The sequence below is a fragment of the Rhinoraja longicauda genome, chromosome 5, assembly GCF_053455715.1.
Source record: "Rhinoraja longicauda isolate Sanriku21f chromosome 5, sRhiLon1.1, whole genome shotgun sequence".
NCBI classification, from domain to species: domain Eukaryota; kingdom Metazoa; phylum Chordata; class Chondrichthyes; order Rajiformes; family Arhynchobatidae; genus Rhinoraja; species Rhinoraja longicauda.
In genome coordinates, this window is record NC_135957.1 from 76829455 (window position 1) to 76855935 (window position 26481).

Consider the following 26481-nt stretch of genomic DNA (forward strand, 5'->3'; position numbering starts at 1 on the left):
CATTTGCAAGGTGTCAAAAACAAACAAATAAATAAATAAATAAACAATAGTACTGCAAAGACAAAAACAATGCCCCCATATAGTTCGGAGATTATTTGGAGGTAGTGTTTAATAGCCTGATCGTTACAGGGAAGAAGCTGTTTCTGAACCTCGACTTTACAGTTTTCAGGCTCCTATAATGAAAGTGTAGCCACGGTGGTGTGAATCTCTGATGATGCTGGCTGCCTTTTTGAGGTAGCAACTCTTGTGGATCTCTTCGATGGTGGGGAGGTCAATATCCGTAATAGACTGGGCAATGTTTACCACTTTTTGCAATCTTCTTTGTTCCTGGGCGTTCGAGTTGCTGAACTAATTAGAGGAAAGCTGACTTCAGCGACATACGGATTATGCCCAGGTAAATTGAAACCAAAAGTTAACAGGCAATGCTCTAACAAAACAATGGGCTGCCTTAAAGAAAGAGATGGCTCAGTTACCATAGAGGCACTTTGCCATGAACGGCAAAGGAACAACAAACAAATCCAGCTCTGGATAACAAAAGAGAGAAATATTTAGCTAAAAAAAGGCTATGTATTACGTTTCAGGTTGTTAAAACGAGTGAGAACCAGGCTTATTACAAAAGATTCTCGGGGGGGGGGGGAACTAAAATTAGATGGGCAAAGAGAAAGTAAGATCTGTTTACCTTTTTTATTATGTTTCTTTCTTATTGTGTCCATTCACAAATGTATTGTAACCACTCTCTCAAAAGCATCAGACTGGAATGGAAAGCAGAAAAATAATATTGTTCTTGGACCAAATAATTGTTGGACTTTCTCACATCAGGATTTGAACCATTATCTGCAGTTCTGGAGAATAAATATAATCAGATTGGCTCATCGTGAGATGGAAATGTTTAACAGGGAACAAACACCAAATGTTTTAATGTAATTGAAATGGCTACGTACTATTTCTGCGAGCAACTGCACAAGTAATTTTGAAATCCTTCTGAGGCATTCCCTGAGAATTAAGGATGATTTCCTTCCAGTTTTGTGTGTTCTGAGGTGGCCAATAAGGACACCATGGTAACTGCAGACTGTTCCACATTCTTAAATGCATCATAGATTCTTAGTGCAACCCGAGTGACTATGGGCCAGAGGTTCCCAGGGATCAGTGGGAATGTTGTGTTTATTCAGAATCTATTCTTCTGGTCTGGTCTATGCCATGCAGCAAACTGAGGGTAACCAGGGCCATGATGCTCGGGATGTTGGCTTTGGCAAGGACACTGATATCGTTTTCCCTATTTCTAAGAATTTTCATTGTGCCAATGTCATTTTGCTCAAATGAGGAAAAAGGTATTTGAAGATCAAGACTTTGGACCTGGCAAAAAACTTGTTTTCGACCAGGCAGCAATGATTCAATAATTTGTCGGCCCACTGCGTCTGCACCACCATCAATCATCCCATTTATAATATTCCTACATGAATTTAGAGCAGACAATTAACCTACCAAACTGGATACCTTTTGGATGTAGGAGGAATCCCGTGCACCGGAGAACATGCAAACTCCACAAAGACCACAGTTGGTTAGAATTGGTCGTAAAACATTTTCTCCACCCTGAACCTCAACATCAATGCACCTCAACATTGTATGCCCAGTACCTAAGTCTAATCCCTGTACACCTATGACTGACTAAGTATAATGCCAACTCAATCTTTAAATTGTGTATGAAGGAACTGCAGATGCTGATTTACACTGAAGAATTACACAAATTGCTGGAGTAACTCAGTGGGTCAGGTGGCATCTCTGGTGAAAAGGAATAGGTGATGTTTCGGCTCAAGATCCTTCTTCAGTCTCGACCCGAAATGTTACTTATTTCTTTTCTCCAGAGATGCTGCCTGACCCGCTGAGTTACTCCAGCATTTTGTGTCTATCTCCAATCTTTAAATGTGCTGATGATACCACTGTTGTCGGCTGGACCAACCACAATGAAACAAAGTGTAGGAAGAGATTGAGGTCCTTGTGTCATGGTGTTGAAACAGCACCTAGTCTCAACATCAGTAAGATGAAAGAGTTGCATGTTGATCCTAAGAAACTCTTGGGTGGGGTTAACAGAACCTTGTCCTCATCAATGGAGCTACTAAAGAGATAGTTGACAGCTTCAAATTCCTAGGCATCCATATCACGAGCAGCCTAACCTCGTCCCTTCACACTGATGTGATCAAAAGGGTGCATCAGTATTTACTTTCTGAAGTATCTTAGAAGATGTATGTTCATGATGATCCTCTAGAATTTTAAGTGTGGTGTACACAGCCCAGTCCATTACAGGCTCTTCACCTCTTTCATCCTGCCCACCTTCATAGTGCGTTGCATCAGGAAGGCTGGGAGTATCTAAGATGTCTGCCGCCCTCATCATGCCCCTTTCTCTTTTCTACCTTCTGAGAGAAGGCACAGGAGCTTGAAAGCCAAGATGTCCAGACTTAAGAACAGTTTCTTTCCCACTGTCTTGAGACTCCTCAGCCAAGCACCTCTTTCACGCCCACTTCCTGGAGGTGCTGTGCTGTGAAATACTGCTATTCCTGCATCTACCTCGTTCAGTTATTCCATTATTGCACTTTAGTATTTTGTTTGCACTATTTCAGATTGCAGTACAGTCTTTGCCCCATTCTGCTGTTTTGCACTCCATTGTTTCGTTGTATTTATCATTACCATGTACAGTTTGCTCTCAGCTTCATATGAATAAGGAATTTCACTGATGTATACGACAATAAACTAATGTGATCTGATGGAAATAGAGATCTGGATTGAACCTGGGTTGCTGGAGTTGAGGGGGTGTAGCGCCACCAGCTGCATAAGTCTGCCACTTGAAGTATGTGATAAATTGTTTCATCTGAATTGAATAAAGTGTTATATGCATGAAGCTTTCATGGACATTAAAGATTATTTTGTCATTCAAGAATCATCAGTCTCACGTTACTGAGGATTGTGGGATGTGAAGCAAATGGTTAACATTTTTATATGGTTTACTTTGGAAATGGAGCATTGGATTTATGTAACATTAACTAACTAATGGGATTCTCTCAACTTCAACTATGACCTAGGTACATTTGAAACCTTTCATTGCTGTTTCAGTTTGTACGGTATTCTGAATAATTGAAGTAGCAGAATCACTTTAGTAATGTGCAGCCAATAAAAAGAATGAGAACAATGGATACTATAGATCTGTTGGTACTACCACCTGTGATGAGGAAAAGGGAGAAAATTGAAGAGCGTGGTACCTAAAAAGTATAAACAATGATTTTCATGCCGGGACTGTTTTAAGTTTTGATTCCAGAAGAACAGCATCTGTGTAATTTCCTAACATTCACATGGCTTAATCAGACTTCCTTATGAAAATAGTCTTTTGGACCCATGGGTGTTAAATTCTGCTGATGAGATAATGGAATCAGTATTAGCACTGCAAACTATAGACCGTGTACGCAGATGCTGCTTTTCCAGATTCTCAATTAGACGGTACCAAAATAAAAACAGTTTGAATTGATAAATACAGTTTGTTGCTTGCAACTGTCTTTTTCTTTGTAAATGTATATATTAAAAAAACATACTTATAAGCACTTTATTATTTCAACAGACAAACGGGTGGAAAATTGGACTTTGATGCAGTCTCCCTTGCCTACGTTGGCAGTGAGCAGTCTTTACCTTCTCTTTGTGTGGCTGGGTCCAAAATGGATGAAGAACAGGGAGCCTTTTCAGTTACGATCTCTGCTTATTTTCTACAACTTTGGAATGGTTATACTAAATTTCTACATCTTTAAGGAGGTTAGCCATTTTTATAATTGTACGATCAAGTTAAATTACATCTTTCGGTCATGACAGGTTTTTGTTTATTTAGGTTTGTGAATACGTGTAAATTTGAATTGAAGAAAATGTTATATTGGATGTGCATCACAAACATGCCATCCAGCCTAATGATATCATGGAAACTCTTCGGTCTAGTCCTGCCTCCGAGCAAAGGATTTGTAGCCTTGTCAGTACGACTCTTCAAGTAAATATCCAAGTATTTAAGTGTAATTAGCTGCTTTCATGCAGCTAGTTCAAAGCACCTTTAGATCTATCAGAGAAAAACATGTTTCTCCAAGAGATCCTTTGAGAAACATTTTTCTCCAAGAGAAAACCTACAGTCCTGCTTTGACTGCACTGATTGGAATGTGTTTAGGGAAGCAACCACAAGCCTCGATGAGTATACAGACACTGTGACATCATATGTCAGCTTTTGTGAGGACAGTTGCATTCCCACTAAGACCCGGATCTGGTTCAACAACGACAATCCCTGGTTTACAGCAGAACTTAGACAGCTCCGCCAGTCTGAAGATGAGGCCTACAGGAGCGAGGGTGCAGACCTTGACAGGCAGGCCAAGTACAAGCTGAGAAGAGGAATCAGAGCTGGCAAGGAAAGGTACTCTGAGAGGTTGAGGAGCAAGTTCTCAGTTAATGACTCTTCTTCAGTGTGGAAGGGCTTGCAAGAAATCGCCAGCTACAAGAGGAAACCCCCCCGCTCCTTGGACAATTGTCAGCTGTGTTCAAAAACCTGTCCAGCATTTTGTGAATAAATACCTTCGATTTGTACCAGCATCTGCAGTTATTTTCTTAAACAACCTGCTCTAATGCAGGTTCGATAAACAGAAACATAACCCCCTCCCCCACCCACCACTTCACACCTACTCACAGCCTGGCTCCAGTCTGCAAAGACTGGACCCGTCCCCACCCACCCCTCTCCAATCACCACTTCACACCCACTTACAGCCTGACTCCAGTCTGCAAAGACTGGGCCCTTGTCCACTACCCACCCCCTCCTTGCTGCCCAACATCAGTCTGGCCACTTCTCCATCACTAACAATAGAAATTGAGGACGTGGAGAGGCTATTCAGAAGACAGAAAATCCGAAAATCTCCAGGACTGGACAATGTTTCCCCCTCTACCCTCAAGCTCTGTGCCGAACAACTGGCACCAGTCTACACAGACATTTTCAACCAGTCCCTGTAAACCTGTACTGTCACTGCCTGCTTCAAGGTCTCCACTATTGTTCCTGTACCCAAAAAGACAAGGATTACTAGTCTTAATGACTACAGGCCTGTCGCACTGACCTCTGTAATCATGAAGACTTAAAAGACTTTCAAGACATTTGAAAGACTTTTGCTGGCCCAGCTGAAAAATATCACAAACCCTCTGCAGTTTGCAGACCAGGCCAATAGATCAGTGGATGACGCAGTCAACCTAGGCCTGCATTTCATCCTCCAGCACCTAGACTGCCAGAGAACCTCTGCAAGGATTTTGTTTGTGGACTTTAGCTCTGCATTCAACAGCATTGTTCCAGAGCTATTACACTCCAAACTCTCCCAGCTGACTGTGCCTGAACCCCTCTGTCAGTGGATCACCAACTTCCTGACAGATTGGAAGCAGCATGTGAGGCTGGGAAAGCACATCTCGGACCCGCAGACCCTCAGCATAGGAGCACCGCAAGGCTGCGCACTCTCACCTCTCCTTTACTCTCTCTACACCAACGACTGCACCTCCACAGACTCCTCTGTCAAGCTTCTCAAGTTTGCAGACGACACAACCCTGATTGGACTGATCCAGGATGGGGAGGAATCTGCCTACAGACAGGAAGTGACACACATCCTGGTGCCTTCGCAACAATCTGGAGATCAATGCTCTTAAAACAATGGAATTGATAGTAGACCTTAGGAGAGCTCCCCCTCCCCTCCCCCCACTCACCATCAACAACACCACAGTCACATCTGTGGAGTCATTTAAGTTCCTTGGAACCATCATGTTCAGGGACTTTATATGCGAGGCCACCATCGACTCCACAGTCAAAAAAGCCCAACAGAGGATGCACTTCTTGTGGCTGTTGAAAAAATACAATCTGCACAGGCAATGATGGTCCAGTTTTATACTGCCATCATAGAGTCTGTCCTTACCTTCTCCATCATGGTCTGGTTTGGCTCAGCCACCAAGCATGACATCCGGAGGATGCAGCGCATCATTCGATCAGCTGAGAAGGTTGTTGGCTGCAACCTCCCCCCCCCCCCCCCCATTGACGAATTGTACACTGCAAGGGCAAGAAAGCGAGCTGGTAAGATCATCTCTGACCCCTCTCACCCTGGCCACAAACTCTTTGAAGCACTTCCCTGTGGAAGGTGATTACGGACTGTTAAAGCCGCCACAGCCAGACATAAAAACAGTTTTTTCCCACAACCAAAACTGTAGCCTTCTTTTGCTCTGGTATTTTATTTCATTCTTCACATGTTTAAACTACAATGTTTTATTCTTAATTGTTTACTGTATGTCGTGCTGTTACTTGCGAGCAAAGCACCAAGGCAAATTCCTTGTATGTATACATATTTGGCTAATAAAATTTATTCAATTCAATTCAATTAATTTCCCCCCAAAACATCTGCCAATTGTTTAAATCTATGCCCCTGTTTTTGACCCCTCTGCCAAAGGAAATATACTTTCTATGTCCATCATAATTTTATATACCTCCACTGAATCTTTCCTCAGTCTTCCACAGCTTACCCAAGCTAATCTTATTAGTTATAATTTTCTAAAATGAGTAATTTTCTTGTAAATCGCTATACCGTCTCCAGCTCAGTTACATCTTTTTTTTTGTTCCAGACAACCTCCCGCCACATTTTTTCATCTCAGACCAGCAACATGACCTTTGAGTATATTCTCATTAATGTAATTATAAATCTTCCACAAAAATGCATTTGTGCTATGCGTCTCAATGCATTATCATAGCAAGCTCTTTATTTTAACCACTCATAAAAATGTTTCTCCTAAATCTCTTGTTTTGGAAGTCATCCAGATATTTATTTTATGCTCTTCAATTATATGGGATTATGAACCATCCACTTCTTTGGAATCCAGAGTTGCCCAGTGGCCTGATTCAGTAAGGACAGCAGTTTCTTTTCCAATAAACACATTATTGCACACCTTCTCTCGTAGATAGCCTCTTGGGGTCACAAATTACTTTTATTCTAGTTCTGTTGATTTTGATATAGCTGATAATAACCATTTGGGATTTACACACTCTGCCACAAGTGGGGAAGATGTTGCTCAGTGGGCAAGGTAGGTGGGATAGTTGGGCATTTCTGAATCCCTTCTGCAATTTTTGCTTGCCTCTGCTTGCTTCCGCTAAAGAAACCTAAAGGTGGTCAGTGCCTTCTCGGATGCATCTTCTTTTGGAGAGATCAGGGCAAGAGGATTCCCAAGAGGATAGTACACTTATTTTCAAGAAAGCATTGACAGTGTATCAGTCATTTCTCAGTCCTCCTGGAAATCGCTTGCCATGTCGGAGCTCCGGAATAGTGTATATGTTCTAGGAATCCTGTTGTATCACTTAAGACTCATCATCTTTTTTCCCAGGGCAGGGGAATCAAGAACAAGAGAGTATAGGTTTAAGGTGAGAAGGGAAAGATTTAAAAGTTGCCTGCGTGCAATGCAATCTTTTCACAGAGATGATGGTGGGTATATGGAACGAGCTGGCGGAGGAAGTGGCTGAGGACGGTACTATAACAACATTTAGGAGACATTTGGACAGGTACATGGATATGAAAGGTTTTGAGGGATATAGGTAAATGCCGGTAAATAGCATGGAATTGTGTATCTTGGCTGGCATGGACGAGTTAACCTGAAGGGCCTGTTTCCTGACTGAAAGACTCTATGACACTGAAGTAGAATCAAGGATGTTATCATGAGGTCTTGTAATTGTCCCAGTGATTAAATAGGGTGTTGATTGTGCACCTTTCCTCCAATTATTATTTTCCAGATAGAGGTTCGAAAGATTCAGCAAGTGAGGGAGCATCAAAGGAGACCTGGATCATTAACTGTTTTCTTCGTCCCTTATGCTGCTTGACCCGCGCAGAATTTACAACATGATTGTTTTATTTCAGGTTTCCAGCATCTTTAATTTTTCAGACTTTTGATATATTTCCAGATGTTGTTATCCAGGCATTGTTGTCACCTTGGAGGATCAGTTTGTCTATCTTCCAGTCTTTGTACAACAATTTTATAATCTTATGATCATTATTCCCTAAAAGTCTCTAAACCACCGGATAATCAGTTAAACCTTTCTCATTATTCAATGGTAGATCTAAAATATAGAATGATTATTGGTGCTAAATAGTCCCCCAGCAATAATACTTCATGTGGGGTTATTTGAATTTGTCAAATAATAAATTATAAAATCTAAGATTTTTTGTAAATTTGGAAATAATTATTTTTTTTGTGTAATGCTATTCACAATGTCAGGCCTTTGCAAACAGATTTATAGTTAATGAAATAGTTTTGAATTGTTGTCATGGTTACAATATTACAAAATGCGAAACACTTGTTGGCAGCAAATTTAGTCATGTAACGTTATTTTGTGCTCATAACAATACGTTATTTTAATTTCATGTTTATGGGTTTTTTTCTTTTGAAATGGCTAGGCCATATTTCTATGGAGCAAATTTGGCCAGAGCACTAGAGAGGACCATTAAACGCATGAAATCCTTTCCTTATTCTTTATTTTCAAGGTGTACTGAAGTTACCGACAGTCCAACATACAGAGCTATCTGTGTTTTTATACTACTAACACTTAATGACCATTATTTTCCTTTACAGCTCTTCTTTGCTGCAAGAGCGGCAGGATATAGTTATATCTGTCAGGCTGTCAAATACACAGATGATGTCAATGAAGTGCGGGTAGGCAATTTCATTGTAACTTGATTTTGTTTTAAATGCATGAATATTTGTTAAGATAGACACAAAATGCTGGAGTAACTCAGGCAGCATCTCTGGAGAGAAAGAATGGGTGACGTTTCGGCTCGAGACCCTTCTTCAGAGTATTTTGTTAATGTGCGGGGTGTGTTAATGTGCGGAGATCGCTGGTCGGCGGGGACTCAGTGGGCTGAAGGGCCTATTTCCGTGCTGTATCTCTAAACTAAACATTAAGCAAGAAAATACCTATATTAGCTGGAAATTAAAAAATAATTAATCTTCATTTGTATCAATGATTTGGATGAGAACTTACAAGGCATGATTAGCAGGTTTGCATAAAAGATAACTTTTAATTTCTCATCTTCAAGTTTTTCATCCACTCTTCCACTCTTTCCTTTATTAAAATACAATATGCTACACAGCTTACATTACATTTCAATCTTGAAATTATGGGTTACTTTTTGCATGCCACCTTTGACATTTGAGTGTCACATGCAAGGGTGTCGTTTATTGCCCATCAGTGCTTATCTGGGAGGATGCCGGTGGGCTGCCATCTTGAATTCAGTCAGAGTATTTAGTATAGAAGTTGGGAGATTATGTTGCAGTTGTATAAGAGGTTGGTGAGACTGCGTTTAGAATATTGTGTTCAGTTCTGGGCACCATGTTATAGAAAATAAATTGTCAAGCTTGAAAAGGTTCAGAGAAGATTTACGAGTATGTTGCCAGGACTAGAGGGTCTGAGTCACAGGGTGAGGTTAAGTAGGCTGGTCATTCCTTGGAGCATGGGAGATGAGAGGTGAACTTATAGAGGTGTATAAAATCATGAGAGGAATAGATCGAGTAGATGCATAGAATCTCTTGCCCAGAGTAGGGGAATCGAGGACCAGAGGACATAGGTTCAAGGTGAGGGGGAAAAGATTTAATAGGAATCTGAGGGATAACCTTTTCATACAAAGGGTGGTGGGTATATGGAACAAATGGCCAGAGGAGGTAGTTGAGGCTGGGACTATCCCAACGTTTAAGAAACAGTTAGATAGGTACATGGATAGGACAAGTTTGGAGGGATATGGACCAAGAGCAGGCAGGTGGGACTAATGTGGCTGGGACATTGTTGGCCGGTGTGGTCAAGTTGGGCCGAAGGGCCTGTTTCCACACTGTATCACTGTATGATTCTATGACTCTAATTACTGCTATTTTGATTTGCTTGACACCTAGAGGATAGTTAAGAATAAAATACAGAGGTATTGGATCTGAATTACATTTAGGCCTGAAGAAGGATTTCCTTTCCAAAAGGCTACTTGTGAATCAGCTAGATTTTTCATCGTGACAATCTAAAATCTTATCATTTATTTTATCGAAAGCAACTTTGATGGTATCCCACTGAGTGGAAGTATTGCCTCTTTCATCCACTGGTCAGCTTCTTGTAGCTTTTCTTTAACATTGTTTACAGAATATCATTTGTGAATCTTATTGGAAATTTCACTTTTTTGGAATTTTTAATGTTGTCATATTAATTACAACTTTTGTCCACCCCAGATAGCTTCGGCCTTGTGGTGGTATTATGTCTCAAAAGGGGTTGAATACATGGACACAGTATTTTTTATATTGAGGAAGAAATTTAACCAGATCAGCTTCCTACATGTCTACCATCACTTCACAATGTTTACCCTGTGGTGGATTGGAATCAAATGGGTCGCAGGAGGACAATGTAAGTACAAAGTGGAATTGTGAGACATAGGCATAGATGCCAGCTCATCAAGTGGTTTAAATCTACAGATAAACTATTTTTTTAATGAAACTGCTGAGGATTAAAGATCTTTTAATTTATGGATTTATTTTGGATTCTCATTGAGGAAGCATTCCATGATGTCGTGTGGAACTACCGTAGTATTGAAGGAAGGGCAGAGCCTTGAACAGACCTGACAAAACTGAGCATCAATAAGGCACTGTGGACTATAGATGCATAGTGACACTCCGGATGGTGCCAGCTGTTTCACAGCTCCAGCAACCCGGGTTTGGGCTCTGGTGCTGCCTGCTTGGAGTTTGCACGGTCCTCTTGCAACTACATGCGTTTTTTTGTGGATGCCTTGGTTTTTCCCTACATCCCAAAGATGTGCCAGTTACTGGCACCATCTGGAGTGTCACTAATTGGCTTCTGTAAATTGACCCTATTGTAGGTGGATGGGAACAGAGTGCTATTGGCACGTGTGGGAGAATACGTTAATGGAAGCAAATGGAAAATGGGATTCCTCTGATTGTATGCCTGGTCTATGGACTGGATTCTCTCCTATGTTGTAAGAAAATGAAAGAAATAATAATATGGTTTACAGTGGTAGAAATGTGATCATACATTGCGGTGCAATTTACGACCTGCCATATCCCTCACTCCATGCCAGATATTAATTAATCATTGGACATCAATCATTCTGCCTCCTTCTAGCCATTGTATCAGCCGTGGTTGAATGAGAAGCGCAAAATGGCCAGAGCAGCTTCGGACATTAAAAAATGAAGATCAACCTTGCAAAACTGTAACATGCAATAGACAAAGCTCAGTAATCCTAATAAATGGATTAAATCCAAGACATCTAGTCTTGAACACTGGTGCATAATTAAATGCCTAAAAGGAGATGGCTACAAGAATAACCCCGGTCCTCGAGAGGGCCCAGCATGTGAGGGCCCAGCCGTAGATATGAGGCTGAAGCATTTGCGGCAGCATCAACCAGAAGTGCCAAGTGGACAAGTCATCTTTCTTTTTCCTGAGATTTCCACCACCACAAAAGTCTGTCTTCTGCCGATCCAATTCAATCAACATGTTGTCAAGAAATGGCTATCAGCTCTGAATATAGCAAAGGCTACAGGATCGGATAACATTCTGGCTGCAGCATTGAAAATAGTTACATCTGTTGGCAAGCAGTTTTAATAGAAAGAAACATCAGAGTAGAAATGGGCCATTTTTGCCTGCTCCATCTGTCAATGCAATCATGAAAAATCCTCTATCTCATATTCTATTCTCTCATCATTCCACTTGATGTCTTCAGCAACGGCCTTCAGAGATAACTGCCCTTTAAATCAAGGCAGTGTTTGACCAAAGAGCCCTAATGAGAGTGAAAACACTAACGAAAGGATCATTGCTCCAGTGGTTGGTCGTATCTAATACAAAGGAAGATAGTTGCGGTGGTTGCAGGTCAAATGTCACAGCCTAATGTGTTCCTCAGAGGGTGTCCTGGGCCTTTCTCTACACATGAAGCAGTCCAAATTTGTAAGCAGCAAGATGTAAATAAAAATTAGCCGTAGATTGATGTGCGACAACTAACATTCCTGACACAAAAGTGTGCACTAATAATCAACTTCATCAAGATAGAATTACACCACCCATTCATGACTTTCAATAACAATGCCCAGGTCAATTCACCAACCGACAATATCCTGAGGCTCACCATTGACCATAAGCTCAAGTGAACCAGCCCCATCAACATTAAAGCTACAAGAGCAAATAGACTGGGCAATCTGTGACAAGTAACTCTCCTCTGGTTACCTAAACGCTTTCTATCTACTACAGGGGGCAAATTAGGAGTGTGATGTAATACTCTTCACTTGCCTGGATAAGTGCAGCTCCCTCAACATTCAAAAGGAATTGATACTATTCAGGATAAAGCAACCAAATTAGGAATGGCCAGTGCCACCAGTGAATAAAAAAATAAAACTCTTGCATGAGTCCTGATGCAGGGTCTTGACCTGAAGCATCAACTATCCCTTTGCTTTCACAGATGCTGCCTGACCTGCTTAATTCTTCCAGCAGTTTTTTGCTTACTCGTGTCTTTTCCATTCACCTGATTCCCACAGCTCAACTAATAAGAATCTACAACAATCAGTACTGTCACTATACTTACATATTCACCCAACACCAACACTTGCAAACATTTTATAAACTAACAAAGACAGAGCTGGAATAACTCAGCGGGTCACGCAACATCACCAGAGAACATGGATAGGCAACGTTTCGGGTAGGGACTCTTCTTTAGACTATACTAATGTTGGAATTCCAAAATGATTCATTTTTAACTCCAGTGAGCTCTGCTCTGACACGACAACAAGCCTGCAAGTAATTGATCAGCCCTTCAAATAGCCTGAGGGAAACAATTATTCTTACTGTTCTGAGTAATTTCCTGTATGTGTCCTCCATGCAAAACATGTTAGTTGCATATGCATGAAGCAGTTTTAGAGGTGAGGTATCAATTATGCATTGCGCACCAATTCTTGTCAACCTCGCAAGCTCTGTGTGCTTCGGGAATGTAACAGGTCATGTGCATGTAATAGCAATCAATTTTTTTGTTGTGATATATAAACTATTATTACAATTGATTTCACCTGACAATTCATCCTGTGCCCCTAAAATATTAGTTCCATGATTAACATCTTTTTTTACCTTGTAGAATTGTTATGATAAATTATAAAGTTTGAAGAATGTATTTCTCTCTAATGCTTTCATTTTGATATTTCAGCTTTTTTTGGAGCTCATATGAATGCGATCATCCATATTATTATGTACTTGTACTATGGACTAGCAGCTTGTGGCCCTCAGTTTCAGAAATATCTCTGGTGGAAGCGATACTTGACCATCTTACAACTGGTAAATTAAACCATTTGAATACATTTTATCTTTTGTGAGAGTAAATCTATTCAAATATTAGAGGGCATTGATTAATATCAACAATTTTTCTCTGTAACTTCGTTCAAAGACAGATGGTTTTATACACCACTGACTAATCGTAAAGATCCTATGTCAAAATAATCCAGGCAGTATTTACTCTGAATGAACCAACTAATCCCACACCATCTCATGCTCCTTTACCTTTTTTTCTGTACTGAAATGGTGTAATTATTAGCAGTTACAGAGACCAATATGTTAAACATGATTGTTATTTATAAATGACAGCCTAAAATATGCACAAATTGGTTTGTTGATTATTGGCGTGGGTCGATGGTGTTGTTGACAGTGTTATCAAGCAAGACATCCTTGCCAACAATCTGCTGAATGATATGTAGGAAGGGACTGCAGATGCTGGTTTATGCCGTAGATAGACACAAAATGCTGGAGTAACTCAGCGGGTCAGGCAGCATCTCTGAATAAAAAGAATAGGTGACATTTTGGGTCGAGGAAGGGTTTCGACCTGAAACATCACCTATTCCTTTTATCCAGAAATGCTGCCTGATCCGCTGAGTTACTCCAGCATTTTGTGTCTACCCACTGAATGAAGTCTGGTTTGAGATACACCTCTCAGCTTGGCAGCCAAGGGTCAAGGAGTTATGGTACAGCCAATATGTTTACAACAAATATCTTTCTCCACGAAAAACCATACATAAGCCTTACAGAGAAGCTGCCATATTGTTTATTTTGACACCCCCCAAAAAAACACACATTATTCACAGGAATTCACAAATGTGAGCACATGCCAGTGTTGGCATGGTGGAAAGTTATTACTGTTATATAATTCAGAAGAAAAATTATAATATTTTGAATCAATATTTAAAAAAAATATTTGTAGAATAAAATTATGTAATGTTGGTTTTGAAGTTTATCCCTAATAAGAGCTAGAATATAATGCGTTGATGCTCGTATTCAGTGTAGGGAGAAGAATTTTAAGGCAGTACCCAAACATTTATAGTTAAATTGTTTTTTATTGCCACAATTGAAAAGTAACATACGATGAACAGATTCCTCATTGGAATCAGACGTACTATAGACAATAGACAATAGGTGCAGGAGTAGGCCATTCAGCCCTTCGAGCCAACACCGCCATTCAATGCGATCATGGCTGATCACTCTCAATCAGTACCCCGTTCCTGCCTTCTCCCCATACCCCCTCACTCCGCTATCCTTAAGAGCTCTATCCAGCTCTCTCTTGAAAGCATCCAACGAACTGGCCTCCACTGCCTTCTGAGGCAGAGAATTCCACACCTTCACCACTCTCTGACTGAAAAAGTTCTTCCTCATCTCCGTTCTAAATGGCCTACCCCTTATCCTTAAACTGTGGCCCCTTGTTCTGGACTCCCCCAACATTGGGAACATGTTTCCTGCCTCTAATGTGTCCAATCCCCTAATTATCTTATATGTTTCAATAAGATCCCCCCTCATCCTTCTAAATTCCAGTGTATACAAGCCCAATCGCTCCAGCCTTTCAACATACGACAGTCCCGCCATTCCGGGAATTAACCTAGTGAACCTACGCTGCACGCCCTCCATAGCAAGAATATCCTTCCTCAAATTTGGAGACCAAAACTGCACACAGTACTCCAGGTGCGGTCTCACCAGGGCCCGGTACAACTGTAGAAGGACCTCTTTGCTCCTATACTCAACTCCTCTTGTTATGAAGGCCAACATTCCATTGGCTTTCTTCACTGCCTGCTGTACCTGCATGCTTCCTTTCAGTGACTGATGCACTAGGACACCCAGATCTCGTTGAACATCCCCTCCTCCTAACTTGACACCATTCAGATAATCTGCCTTTCTATTCTTACTTCCAAAGTGAATAACCTCACACTTATCTACATTAAACTACATCTGCCATGTATCCGCCCACTCACACAACCTGTCCATGTCACCCTGCAGCCTTATTGCATCTTCTTCACAATTCACACTACCCCCCAGCTTAGTATCATCTGCATCTGGTACTTTTAATCCCTTCGTCTAAGTCATTAATGTATATCGTAAATAGCTGGGGTCCCAGCACCGAACCTTGCGGTACCCCACTGGTCACTGCCTGCCATTCCGAAAGGGCCCCATTTATCCCCACTCTTTGCTTTCTGTCTGTCAACCAATTTTCTATCCATGTCAGTACCCTACCCCCAATACCATGTGCCCTAATTTTGCCCACTAATCTCCTATGTGGGACCTTGTCGAAGGCTTTCTGAAAGTCGAGGTACACCACATCCACTGACTCTCCCCTGTCAATTTTCCTAGTTACATCCTCAAAAAATTCCAGTAGATTTGTCAAGCATGATTTCCCCTTCGTAAATCCATGCTGATTCGGAATGATCCCGTTACTGCTATCCAAATGCTCAGCAATTTCGTCTTTTATAATTGACTCCAGCATCTTCTCCACCACTGATGTCAGACTAACTGGTCTATAATTACCTGTTTTCTCTCTCCCTCCTTTCTTAAAAAGTGGGATAACATTTGCTATCCTCCAATCCACAGGAACTGATCCTGAATCTATAGAACATTGAAAAATGATCTCCAATGCTTCCACTATTTCTAGAGCCACCTCCTTAAGTACCCTGGGATGCAGACCATCAGGCCCTGGGGATTTATCAGCCTTCAGTCCCATCAGTCTACCCAAAACCATTTCCTGCCTAATGTGGATTTCCTTCAGTTCCTCCATCACCCTAGGTTCTCCGGCCCCTAGAACATTTGGGAGATTGTGTGTATGTTCCTCAGTGAAGACAGATCCAAAGTAACGGTTTAACTCATCTGCCATTTCTTTGTTCCCCATAATAAATTCCCCTGTTTCTGTCTTCAAAGGACCCACATTTGCCTTGACTATTTATTTCCTCTTCACGTACCTAAATTTTTTTTTGCTATCCTCCTTTATATTATTGGCTAGTTTACCCACGTACCTCATCTTTTCTCCCCGTATTGCCTTTTTAGTTAACTTTTGTTGCTCTTTAAAAGAGTCCCAATCCTCTGTCTTCCCACTCTTCTTTGCTATGTTATACTTCCTCTCCTTAATTTTTATGCTGTCCCTGACTTCCCTTGTCAGCCACAGGTGTCTCTTACTCCCCTTAGAGTCTTTCCACCTCTTTGGAATAAATTGATCCTGCAACCTCTGCATTATTCCCAAGAATACCTGCCATTGCTGTTCTACCGTCTTCCCTGCTAGGGCCTCCTTCCAGTCAATTTTGGCCAGCTCCCGCCTCATGCCTCTGTAATCCCCTTTGCTATACTGTAATACTGACACTTCCGATTTTCCCTTCTGCCTTTCCATTTGCAGAGTAAAACTTATCATGTTGTGATCACTGCCTCCTAATGGCTCTTTTACCTCTAGTCCCCTTATCAGATCAGGATCATTACACAACACTAAATCCAGAATTGCCTTCTCCCTGGTAGGCTCCAGTACAAGCTGTTCTAAGAATCCATCTCGAAGGCACTCTACAAACTCTCTTTCCTGGGGTCCATTTCCAACCTGATTTTCCCAGTCTACCTGCATGTTGAAATCTCCCATAACCACCGTAGCATTACATTTTTGACACGCCAATTTTATCTCCTGATTCAACTTGCACCCTATGTCGAGGCTACTGTTTGGGGGCCTATAGATAACTCCCATTAGGGTCTTTTTACCCGTACAATTTCTCATTTCTATCCATACTGATTCAACATCTCCTGATTCTATGTCACCCCTTGCAAGGGAATGAATATCATTCCTTACCATCAGAGCAACCCCACCCCCTCTGCCCACCTGTCTGTCTTTTCTATACGTTGTGTACCCCTGAATATTCAGTTCCCAGCCCTGGTCCTCTTGTAGCCATGTCTCAGTGATCCCTACAACATCATACTTGCCCATGACTAACTGAGCCTCAAGCTCATCCACTTTATTTTTTATACTACGCGCATTTAAGTACAACACTTTAACTTCTGTATTCACCTCCCCTCTCACATCGGTCACAATTGGCCCTGCCCTTAATTTCTTTTCCCCTCTAGAACTTCTGTTCCCATTCTTCCGAGAGTCTTTTGCAATATCTCCTGTATTCCCTTTTTTTACCTCATCTTCATATTCACAATTTGTCAACCCCTCTCCCCCACTACTTAGTTTAAAGCCACAGGTGTCACACTAGCAAACCTGCCTGCCAGAATGTTTGTCCCCCTGCTGTTAAGATGTAACCCGTCCCTTTTGTACAAGTCACCCCTAGCCCAGAAGAGATCCCAGTGGTCCAGAAATCTAAATCCCTGCTCTCTGCACCAGCCACTCAGGCGTAAATTCATACCCTCTATCTCTCTGTTCCTGGCCTCACCAGCACGAGGTACTGGTAGCAGTCCAGAGATAACCACCTTCGACGTCCTACTTCTCAGTGTTTTTCCCAACTCTCTAAACTCCCGCTGTAGCACCTCCTTCCTCTTCCGCCCGACGTCAGTCGTGCCCACATGCACAACGACTTCAGGTTGATCGCCTTCCCTGACTAGGATTTATAGTTAAATTTATATTAAAATTAAACTGTTATATTAAACTGTGTAATTAAATTTTTTCTAAACTGTTTTTGTTAAGTTGTGAATTACACAAATTTACTATTGTTCTTCATCATCAGTGGACAACTCATCACTGCTGTTTTCCTTCCATCCATATGTTTTAAATATGTTGTCAAGTTAACATGAGCTTGGAGTCACCTAATTTTTTTAAGAAAGGCTGGTGTAATGCATTTGAATATTTTTGCCAACTACTTCAGATAGTAAAAATATGCATAATTACTGCAGTATTCTTTGTATAATCATTTAAAATAATCACTTAAATCTAGAAATATTTGGATTTTCATGCAGTGCAGAAGTTCAGAAATAAAAATAATTGAATAAATTTAAAAATCTGGTGGAGAAAGATGTGAATGATCAGCCATGATCACAATGAATGGCGGTGCTGGCTCGAAGGGCCGAATGGTCTCCTCCTGCACATATTTTCTATGTGGGCGAGATGAAATGAATACCAAATATGAAATTAATATCTTGACACAATATCTAACAGCATTATTTGCTCATTATAAATATTACTGTCTCCTAACAGGTACAGTTTCATGTGACGATCGGTCATACTGCGTACTCCCTCTACATTGATTGCCCTTTTCCAAGGTGGATGCACTGGGCATTGATCGCTTATGCCATTTCCTTCATTTTCCTCTTCGCCAACTTCTATTACCAGACCTACAGGGGACCAAAGAAAGACCACATCGAGACTGGAAAGGTGGTTGTGAATGGTAATGCAATGGCTAACGGAATAATCAAGTCAGAAAACAGGCTAGTGACAGAAAATGGGAAAAAGAAAAAAAAAGGGAAAGCCAAACGTGAATAAGACATACTGACAAAGGTTAAAGTTAACAATTGTGTTTTAGATTCAGATAGCCCATGTCAGCAAAAGATAGCTGTATGCATTTCCAGCTGGCTTTGAACAAGTCTATTGTACCCTTTGCCCTCTTTGTCATTTATTGTATTTACCTTGATTGAAATTTATTATCAATACATTGGCTTTGAGATGAATACAGACAAGGATATTCACCTTTAATGAATTGCACTGAAAGAAGAACATGACCATTTCCCTTTTCCAAATCTAAATGCTGATTTCAATTTTTTGTTGTTGTTAAGTTTGCTGTTTTACTGGTCCCTGCTAAATACCATTTTCCTTTACTTCTACCTCAGTTAGAATGCTGCTTTCTCATAGCTACATTTTTCTATTATATAGAGAAGTTTAGATTTATCCTTTGTTTTCAGTTCATGTCCACGGATCCATAGGATAGTCAAGGAAATATATTTATTGGATCCAATGTTTATCGTTCTCTTGAGGATCTTAACATGGAGCAAGGTTAGCAGTGTTGATCAGTCTGGATCTTTTGTAAAAAGACAGTATTTGTTGTAGTAACATAAACTTTTAATTCACAACTTCACTACAGATCTTGTATTTCTTTTCAGCAAGATCCAAATATTATTCTGCTAATTTCAAGTAGAATGGTATATTAGAGAGTAATACAAACAGTCAGGCAAGGGTGGCATGGTGGCGTAGCGGTAGAGCTACTGCCTTACAGCGCCAGAGACCCGGGTTCGATCCTGACTACGGGTGCTTGTCTGTATGAGGTTTGTCCGTTCTCCCCGTGATCTGCGTGGGTTTTCTCCAAAATCTTCGGTTTCCTCCCACACTCCAAAGACATACAGGTTAGTAGGTTAATTGGCTTGGTGTTATTGTAAATTGTCCCTAGTATGTGTAGGATAGTGTAAATGTGTGGGGACCGCTGGTCGGTGAGGACTCAGTTTGCCGAAGGGCCTGTTTCCGTGCTGTATCTCTAAACTAAACTAAACATACCCACTGCTCTCTCCCTTTGTATTAAGTATTAATTTCCTTCCCTTGTCAGTGGCAGATACTGGGGTGTGGTTTTTTGATAAGATATGTCACCGACCTAGCACAACATGTAATTTTTTAATCTGATCCTAGATATTAAATATTGATTACTGGTTTCTTTAAAAGGGGAATCGTTTGATAGTGATTTCCTGTTTGTGCTCTCTTGAGGACACACAGAGATAGGAATCGTGAGTGACATCCTTTCTCTCAAAGTTGACTAAAACCAGATGTAGTCTTTTCATGGTCTCTCTGGTTGACCATAGTCAATTCAAACTTAGCGAAACTGGACTTAGAAAAGTCACTACGACTTGGTATCAGTTTGCATTAATCTTCCAATCCACAAGCAGATGATGTACCTTTAAGATGAAAATCACAAAATCACACACACCATTTATGTCAGGAAAATGAAATTGAATTGTCTTTTTGCATGTGTTCAGGGTATGAAGTATGAATATGAAGAGTGAATTGTGCATTTTGTTCACTGCATACTCCTGTAGAAACCGTGGTTCGTATCAGAAAAGAGTGCATGTTTTAAACTGGAAAATATTTTCAATTATTCAACAAAACATGTTACTGTGTGCAATTAGGATTTCAAATTTTTATTTTGTATTAGCATTTGTTTATTGCAACAAGTAATACATTTCATTACGAAATAATAAACATTTTAAATAATAAAATTATACAATGGAAATAAAAAGGGTTGTGCTGTCACAAGACTTGTGTTTCTAAGTTTAAAAGTTATCCATAGTTTGGATTGACCGACAAGTGGAATTTGGAGCAAATATAATCAATCTGTATGATGACGTTACAACAGACTACTACAATGTAAAAGTCTTTAATTGTGATAAAGAAGAAAGTTATTGTTTAAAATGGTTCAATTTATTGTGTAAAACAAAATTGCAATGGAACAGCATGAAAGACTGGTTGTACAATTATAATTCAAGTTGTTACACAGATTTAAAACATATGCTCTAAATGTTAAGCTGAGCCAATACATTTTTAATCAAGAATGGAACAACCTAGTTTCAAGCAAAGTGCTCCTTTTTAGAGCTGATTTACTGTATTGCCTGAATAAGCACACTCATGATGCAAAATTTTCTCTGTTTGATAAAATGTTGTCTACAAAAAATGTTTAATAGCTTTATTAATTATAGCACAAAGACAAAATATTCCTTCATGTTTATCACAGTAGATCAAGTGTTTGTATATGCATGATTTGGTTTTGGTCTATTTTCCGGCATGAGGGCCATTTTATCATATTTTCACAAAGATGCTTTATTTTGCTGGAGGTCCTTTACCTCCTAAATCCCTAAAGTGGCATTTCTGTGAATGAAGGCCATTGGGATGACATTTCAGATTTATTTCACAATAAGACTATAAAAGTGATCTTCCTATCAACTAAATGATCCAATCTGGTGTCAATGTCATGTCATGTGTGTGGAGTAAATGCAAACACTAACTTAAGCTGCAGGAACAGAAATGGGCTTACTACCAGATAAGGCTCCACGATAACATTTGACCAATATATTTGTGGGCCCATCCAACGATATGATTTAAGGGCTAAATTGTAACCTTGAATTTTGAAGAAAAAAAAGATTTATGTTTGCTGACTTGTTTTTAAAAAAAGTATAGTAAATGTAAAATTCTGGTCGGATGAAGTAACACCCTTTCTAAATAGTTGGTACCTGTGCAGTATTGTAACTAAAACAAGAAGTTTAAAAAAAAATCTCTCACCAGTTGAGTCGTTTTATTGATGTGTAATGAGTACAGAACATCTCATTAACTTATTTAAAAAATGTTTGTGATTTGTATGACTATCCAGATATTTAGGATGACTTTAATGTGAGTGGTAGAGTAGTCATATTTATTTTGGTCCTATTAATGTTAAATTATTTGCATTGTCGGGGGTTGTCTGAATAGGATTATGTTTCATTACGTTCCTTAATTCAGTAGCTGCTGATGCAGTTAAGACTGAACAACTTGCCTAGAGTTAATTTTACTGGTGATTAAGTTGATGAAATCCTAATTACGTCATTCTACTGAGTCGTGGAAGGCCAGTCTTATAGCTAATAGCTTTAGACTTTCATATCTGGGTCACGCTAGGAAAACATGAACTGGCATTCAAAACTTCTAGTTCTGGGGTAGAACTAGATTAATTCAGAGACCTTTTGTTCATATTTTAATAAGAATAAGCTCTATGATAAGGATCTAATATATTTAAGAACACCTTAAATATATTTTCCAATCTTTTGTCATTTTAGTTCTTAGTACGATTACAGTGCCCTCCATAATTGTTGGGACAAAGACCCATCATTTATTTATTTGCCTCTATACGCCACAATTTGAGATTTGTAATAGAAAAAATCACATGTGGTTAAAGTGCACGTTATCAGATTTTATTAAAGGCCATTTTTATACATTTTGATTTCACCATGTAGCTGTGTTTATACATAGTCTCTCCATTTCAGGGCACCATAATGTTTGGGACACATGGCTTCACAGATCTTTGTAATTGCTCACGTGTGTTTTAACTGCCTCCTTAATGCAGGTATAAGAGAGCTCTCAGCATCAAGTCTTTCCTCCAGTCTTTCCATCACCTTTGGAAACTTTTATTGCCGTTTATCAACTTTTGGACCAAAGTTGTGCCAATGAAAGTCAAAGAAGCCATTTTGAGACTGGGAAACAAGAACTAAAACTGTCAGAGACATCAGCCAAACCTTAGGCTTACCAAAATCAATTGTTTGGAATGTAGCGCGTCGATAAAGGCAAGGAGCCAGGTATTTCGGGAAGGTATATTTATTGTATCGTGGGTCTCAGACGGGTCTAGTCTGCCGGAATGGCTTGGCGCCCAAACCTTGTCCTTGTATACCTGAGTCCAGGACCGCCTCCCGGGACTGGTCCATTCCCGTGCCGAGGGGTCGGTAGTAGTATGGCCCGACCCTTGGGAGCCGCCACAGTACCCCCCCCCCCAGATCCGGAGGCACGAAACGCACTGGTGGTCGCACAACCCGACCGGACCGCGTACGGTAATCGGTCGACAGAGGGGCCGGCGGAGGCACAGTTGGAGGGACAGGCGGTGGGACCCGCAAAGGGGGGCGACCTCGTGGCCGAGGCTGGGCCACCCGCACCGGTTGGTCGATGTCTAAGTGGGCCGGCTTCAGGTGGTCAATTGACACGGCCTCCGGCCGGCCCCCCCCATGTCCAAAACAAAGGTTGTCTGTCCGTGCTCCAGCACCCGGTACGGGCCTTCATACGGCCTCTGGAGTGGCGCCTGGTGGGCGTCACGGCGCAGGAACACAAAGGCGCAGTCCTGGAGGGCCGATGGCACGTAAGGGCGGAATGTCCCATGGCGGGACGTCGGCACGGGTGCGAGCTTGCCAACTCGCTCTCGGAGGTGATGTAGGGCGGATGGGGGCGGTTCCTCTCGCCCCGGCAACGAGGGCACGAACTCCCCGGGCACCGTGAGCGGAGACCCGTAGACGAGCTCCGCTGAGGATGAAGCCAGGTCTTCCTTGGGGGCAGTCCGGATGCCCAGCAAGACCCATGGTAGCTCGTCCATCCAGTCGGGGCCGGCGAGTCGCGCCTTCAGCGCTGCCTTCAGCTGCCGGTGGAACCTCTCCACCAAGCCGTTTGCCTGCGGGTGATAGGCCGTGGTGTGGTGCAGCCGCACGCCCAACAGGTGGGCCATGGCCGACCACAGCTCGGAGGTGAACTGTGGCCCCCGGTCCGATGAGATGACCACCGGCACACCAAAGCGAGCAATCCAGTGCGCGGCCAACGCACGAGCGCATGTGGCTGTAGACGTATCAGCCAGTGGTATGGCCTCCGGCCACCGCGTGAAGCGGTCCACCACCGTGAAGAGGTGGGTGATGCCCCGGGACGGCGGGAGCGGGCCCACAATGTCCACGTGCAGGTGGTCGAAACGGCGGCAGGGTAGACCGATCCCTTGGAGTGGCGCCCGGACGTGGCGTTGAATTTTTGACGTCTGGCACGGAATGCAGGTGCGGGCCCATTGGCCAACCTGCTTGCGCAGACCATGCCACATGAACCGCGCAGCTACCAATGAGATCGTTGGATGGGTGAGCCAGCCCGTGGACCACGTCGAACACCCTCCTGCGCCACGTGGCCGGGACGATGGGGCGCGGCTGACCTGCCGACACATCGCAAAGTATCGTCGTCGCTCCGGGGCCGAGGGGAACATCCTCAAGGCGGAGGCCAGAGATGGCAGTCCGGTAGGCGGGCATCTCCCCGTCCGTTAGTTGGGCCTCCGCCAGGGCAGAATAATCAATGCCGGGTGCCACTTCTAACACGGCATTGATGGCGGGGCGAGACAATGCGTCGGCCACCCGGTTTTCCTTCCCCTCGATAAAGCGGATGGAGGTGGTGAATTCTGATTATGTAGGCCAACTGGCGCTGCTGTCGGGCGGACCATGGGTCGGAGACCTTTGCCAGGGCGAAAGTGAGCGGCTTGCGGTCCGTGTAAGCGGTGAACGGGCGGCCCTCCAGAAAATAGCGGAAGTGACGAACGGCCAGGTACAGGGCGAGGAGCTCGCGGTCGAAAGCGCTGTACTTCTGGGCGTTGTCGAGGTGCCGGCTGAAGAAGGCCAGGGGGCGCCAACCCCCGTCCGTGAGTTGCTCCAGTACGGCACCAACCGCCAACTCTGAGGCGTCCACCGTAAGGGCTGTCGGGGCATCCTCCCGTGGGTGAACAAGCAGCACAGCCCGAGCCAGGGCCTCCTTCGCGCCGTCAAAGGCTGTTACGGCCTCGTCGGTCCACACGACGGTCTTACGCTTGCCCGCCAGCAGCTCGTATAGCGGCCGCATGATGTGGGCCGCGGATGGCAGGAACCGGTGATAACATGCCACCATGCCGACGAACTCCTGCAGGCCACGCACCGAGGACGGACGGGGAAACCGGCGGATGGCGTCTACTTTGTCCGGCAGGGGAACCGCTCCTTGCGAGGACACACGGTGGCCGAGAAAGTCAATTGTGGCCACGCCAAAGCGGCACTTGGCGAGGTTTATGGCCAACCCGTGTTCGCTGAGCCGCTGGAAAAGCTGCCGGAGGTGGGCACAGTGCTCCTGCCGCGAGCGGCTGGCTACCAACATGTCGTCAAGGTAGACAAATAGGAAATCCAGCCCGCGACACACGCCGTTCATTAACCGCTGAAATGACCGCGCGGCGTTCTTGAGGCCGAACGGCATCCGTACGAACTCGTAGAGTCCGAACGGCGTGATGATTGCCGTCTTGGGTACATCCTCCGGGTGGACCGGGATCTGGTTGTAACCTCGCACCAGATCCACCTTTGAAAATATCGTGGCCCCAGCCAAATGGGCGTTGAAGTCCTGGATGTGGGGCACGGGGTATCGGTCCTCGGCGGTAGCGACGTTCAGCCGCCGATAATCCCCGCAAGGCCTCCAGCCCCCGTTTGCCTTGGGGACCATGTGGAGTGGAGATGCCCATGGGCTGTTGGAAGGGCGGACGATCCCCAAGGACTCCATCGTGCGGAACTCCTGTCGTGCCAGGCGTAGTTTCTCAGGCGGGAGTCGGCGTGCTCGTGCGTGGAGGGGTGGGCCGGTAGTTGTGATATAATGGTACACCCCATGCTTGGGGGTCGACGACCGGAATTGCGGGGCCATAATATCCGGAAAGTCCGCCAGCACCCGAGCGAAATGGGAGTCCACGGACGACAGCGGGCGTATAATAGGGTCGTTCAGCCGCAACGCGATGGGCTCCATCGTGGCGGAGTGGACCAAGCGCTGCTGCCTGACGTCCACGAGGAGAGAATGAGCCCGCAGAAAGTCGGCCCCGAGCAACGGCTGGGAGACGTCGGCGATCGTAAACAGCCACGTAAAATGACTGGCGCCGAAAACGATGTGGACCGTGCGGACGCCATATGTCTGAATAATGCTCCCATTTGCCGCGGTGAGGATGGGCCCCCGCTTCCCAGAACGAATGTCCAGCGGCGAAGGGGGCAGGACGCTCAGCTCCGCCCCGGTAACCACGAGGAAGCGGCTCCCGGACCGCCGATCCCAGGCGAAGAGGCGGTGAATCTGGCCGGCCACCGCAGGGACTATTGGTAGCCGGCCCCGGCGTTTCCCGGAAATGTGCACGGCTGGCGGCATTGTCGGGCTGCCGCACCCCAGCGCTGGTGGTAATAACACCAGTACCTCTTGCTGGTGCTGGCTGGAGCCTGCTGGTGTGGGACTGCAGGTGCACGACCCGCAATGGCCACCGGGGGCGATCTCGCAGGCCTCCGGGACGTAGCTGTCACTCCTTCCACAGCTCCCCCGCCCGACCGGAGAAAATCGGGCGCTTCTCGAGTGACGTTTAGCGCACTGACGTCATCACGGCGCGCCGCCCACAGCGCGTCCGCGCGCCTGCCGAGGGCCCGGGTGTCTGCAAAGGAGGCGTCGGTGAGCTGCAGGCGAATGTCGGCCGGCAGCAGGTGCAGGTACGTATATTCAAACATCAGGCACGGTCTGTGCCCGTCGAGCAGCGCGACCATCTCCTTCAGGAGGCTAGATGGGCGCCGGTCACCGAGGCCTGGCATGTGGAGGAGCCTTTCGGCCCGCTCCATTCGGGTTAGCCCGTAGGTTTGGAGCAGCAGCTCCTTAAGGGCTTTATATTTACCGTCGGCCGGTGGGTCCT

At 43.6% G+C, this 26481-nt stretch overlaps 1 protein-coding gene across 2 annotated transcripts in view; it reads left to right on the plus strand.

Annotated features, from left to right (window-relative positions):
• elovl4a (ELOVL fatty acid elongase 4a) overlaps positions 1–20993 on the plus strand; it is a 33207-nt gene extending 12214 nt beyond the window's left edge. Inside the window, exons 3-7 of one of the 2 annotated variants that reach the window (XM_078399833.1) lie at positions 3605–3792; positions 8644–8724; positions 10276–10447; positions 13242–13369; positions 18507–20993. In XM_078399833.1, coding sequence (XP_078255959.1) covers positions 3605–3792; positions 8644–8724; positions 10276–10447; positions 13242–13369; positions 18507–18791 — 854 coding nt within the window. In that variant the 3' untranslated portion in view covers positions 18792–20993. The remainder of the gene's footprint in view (positions 1–3604; positions 3793–8643; positions 8725–10275; positions 10448–13241; positions 13370–18506) is intronic. The other variant, XM_078399832.1, reaches the window with a different exon arrangement.
• Positions 20994–26481: the final 5488 nt, after the last annotated feature.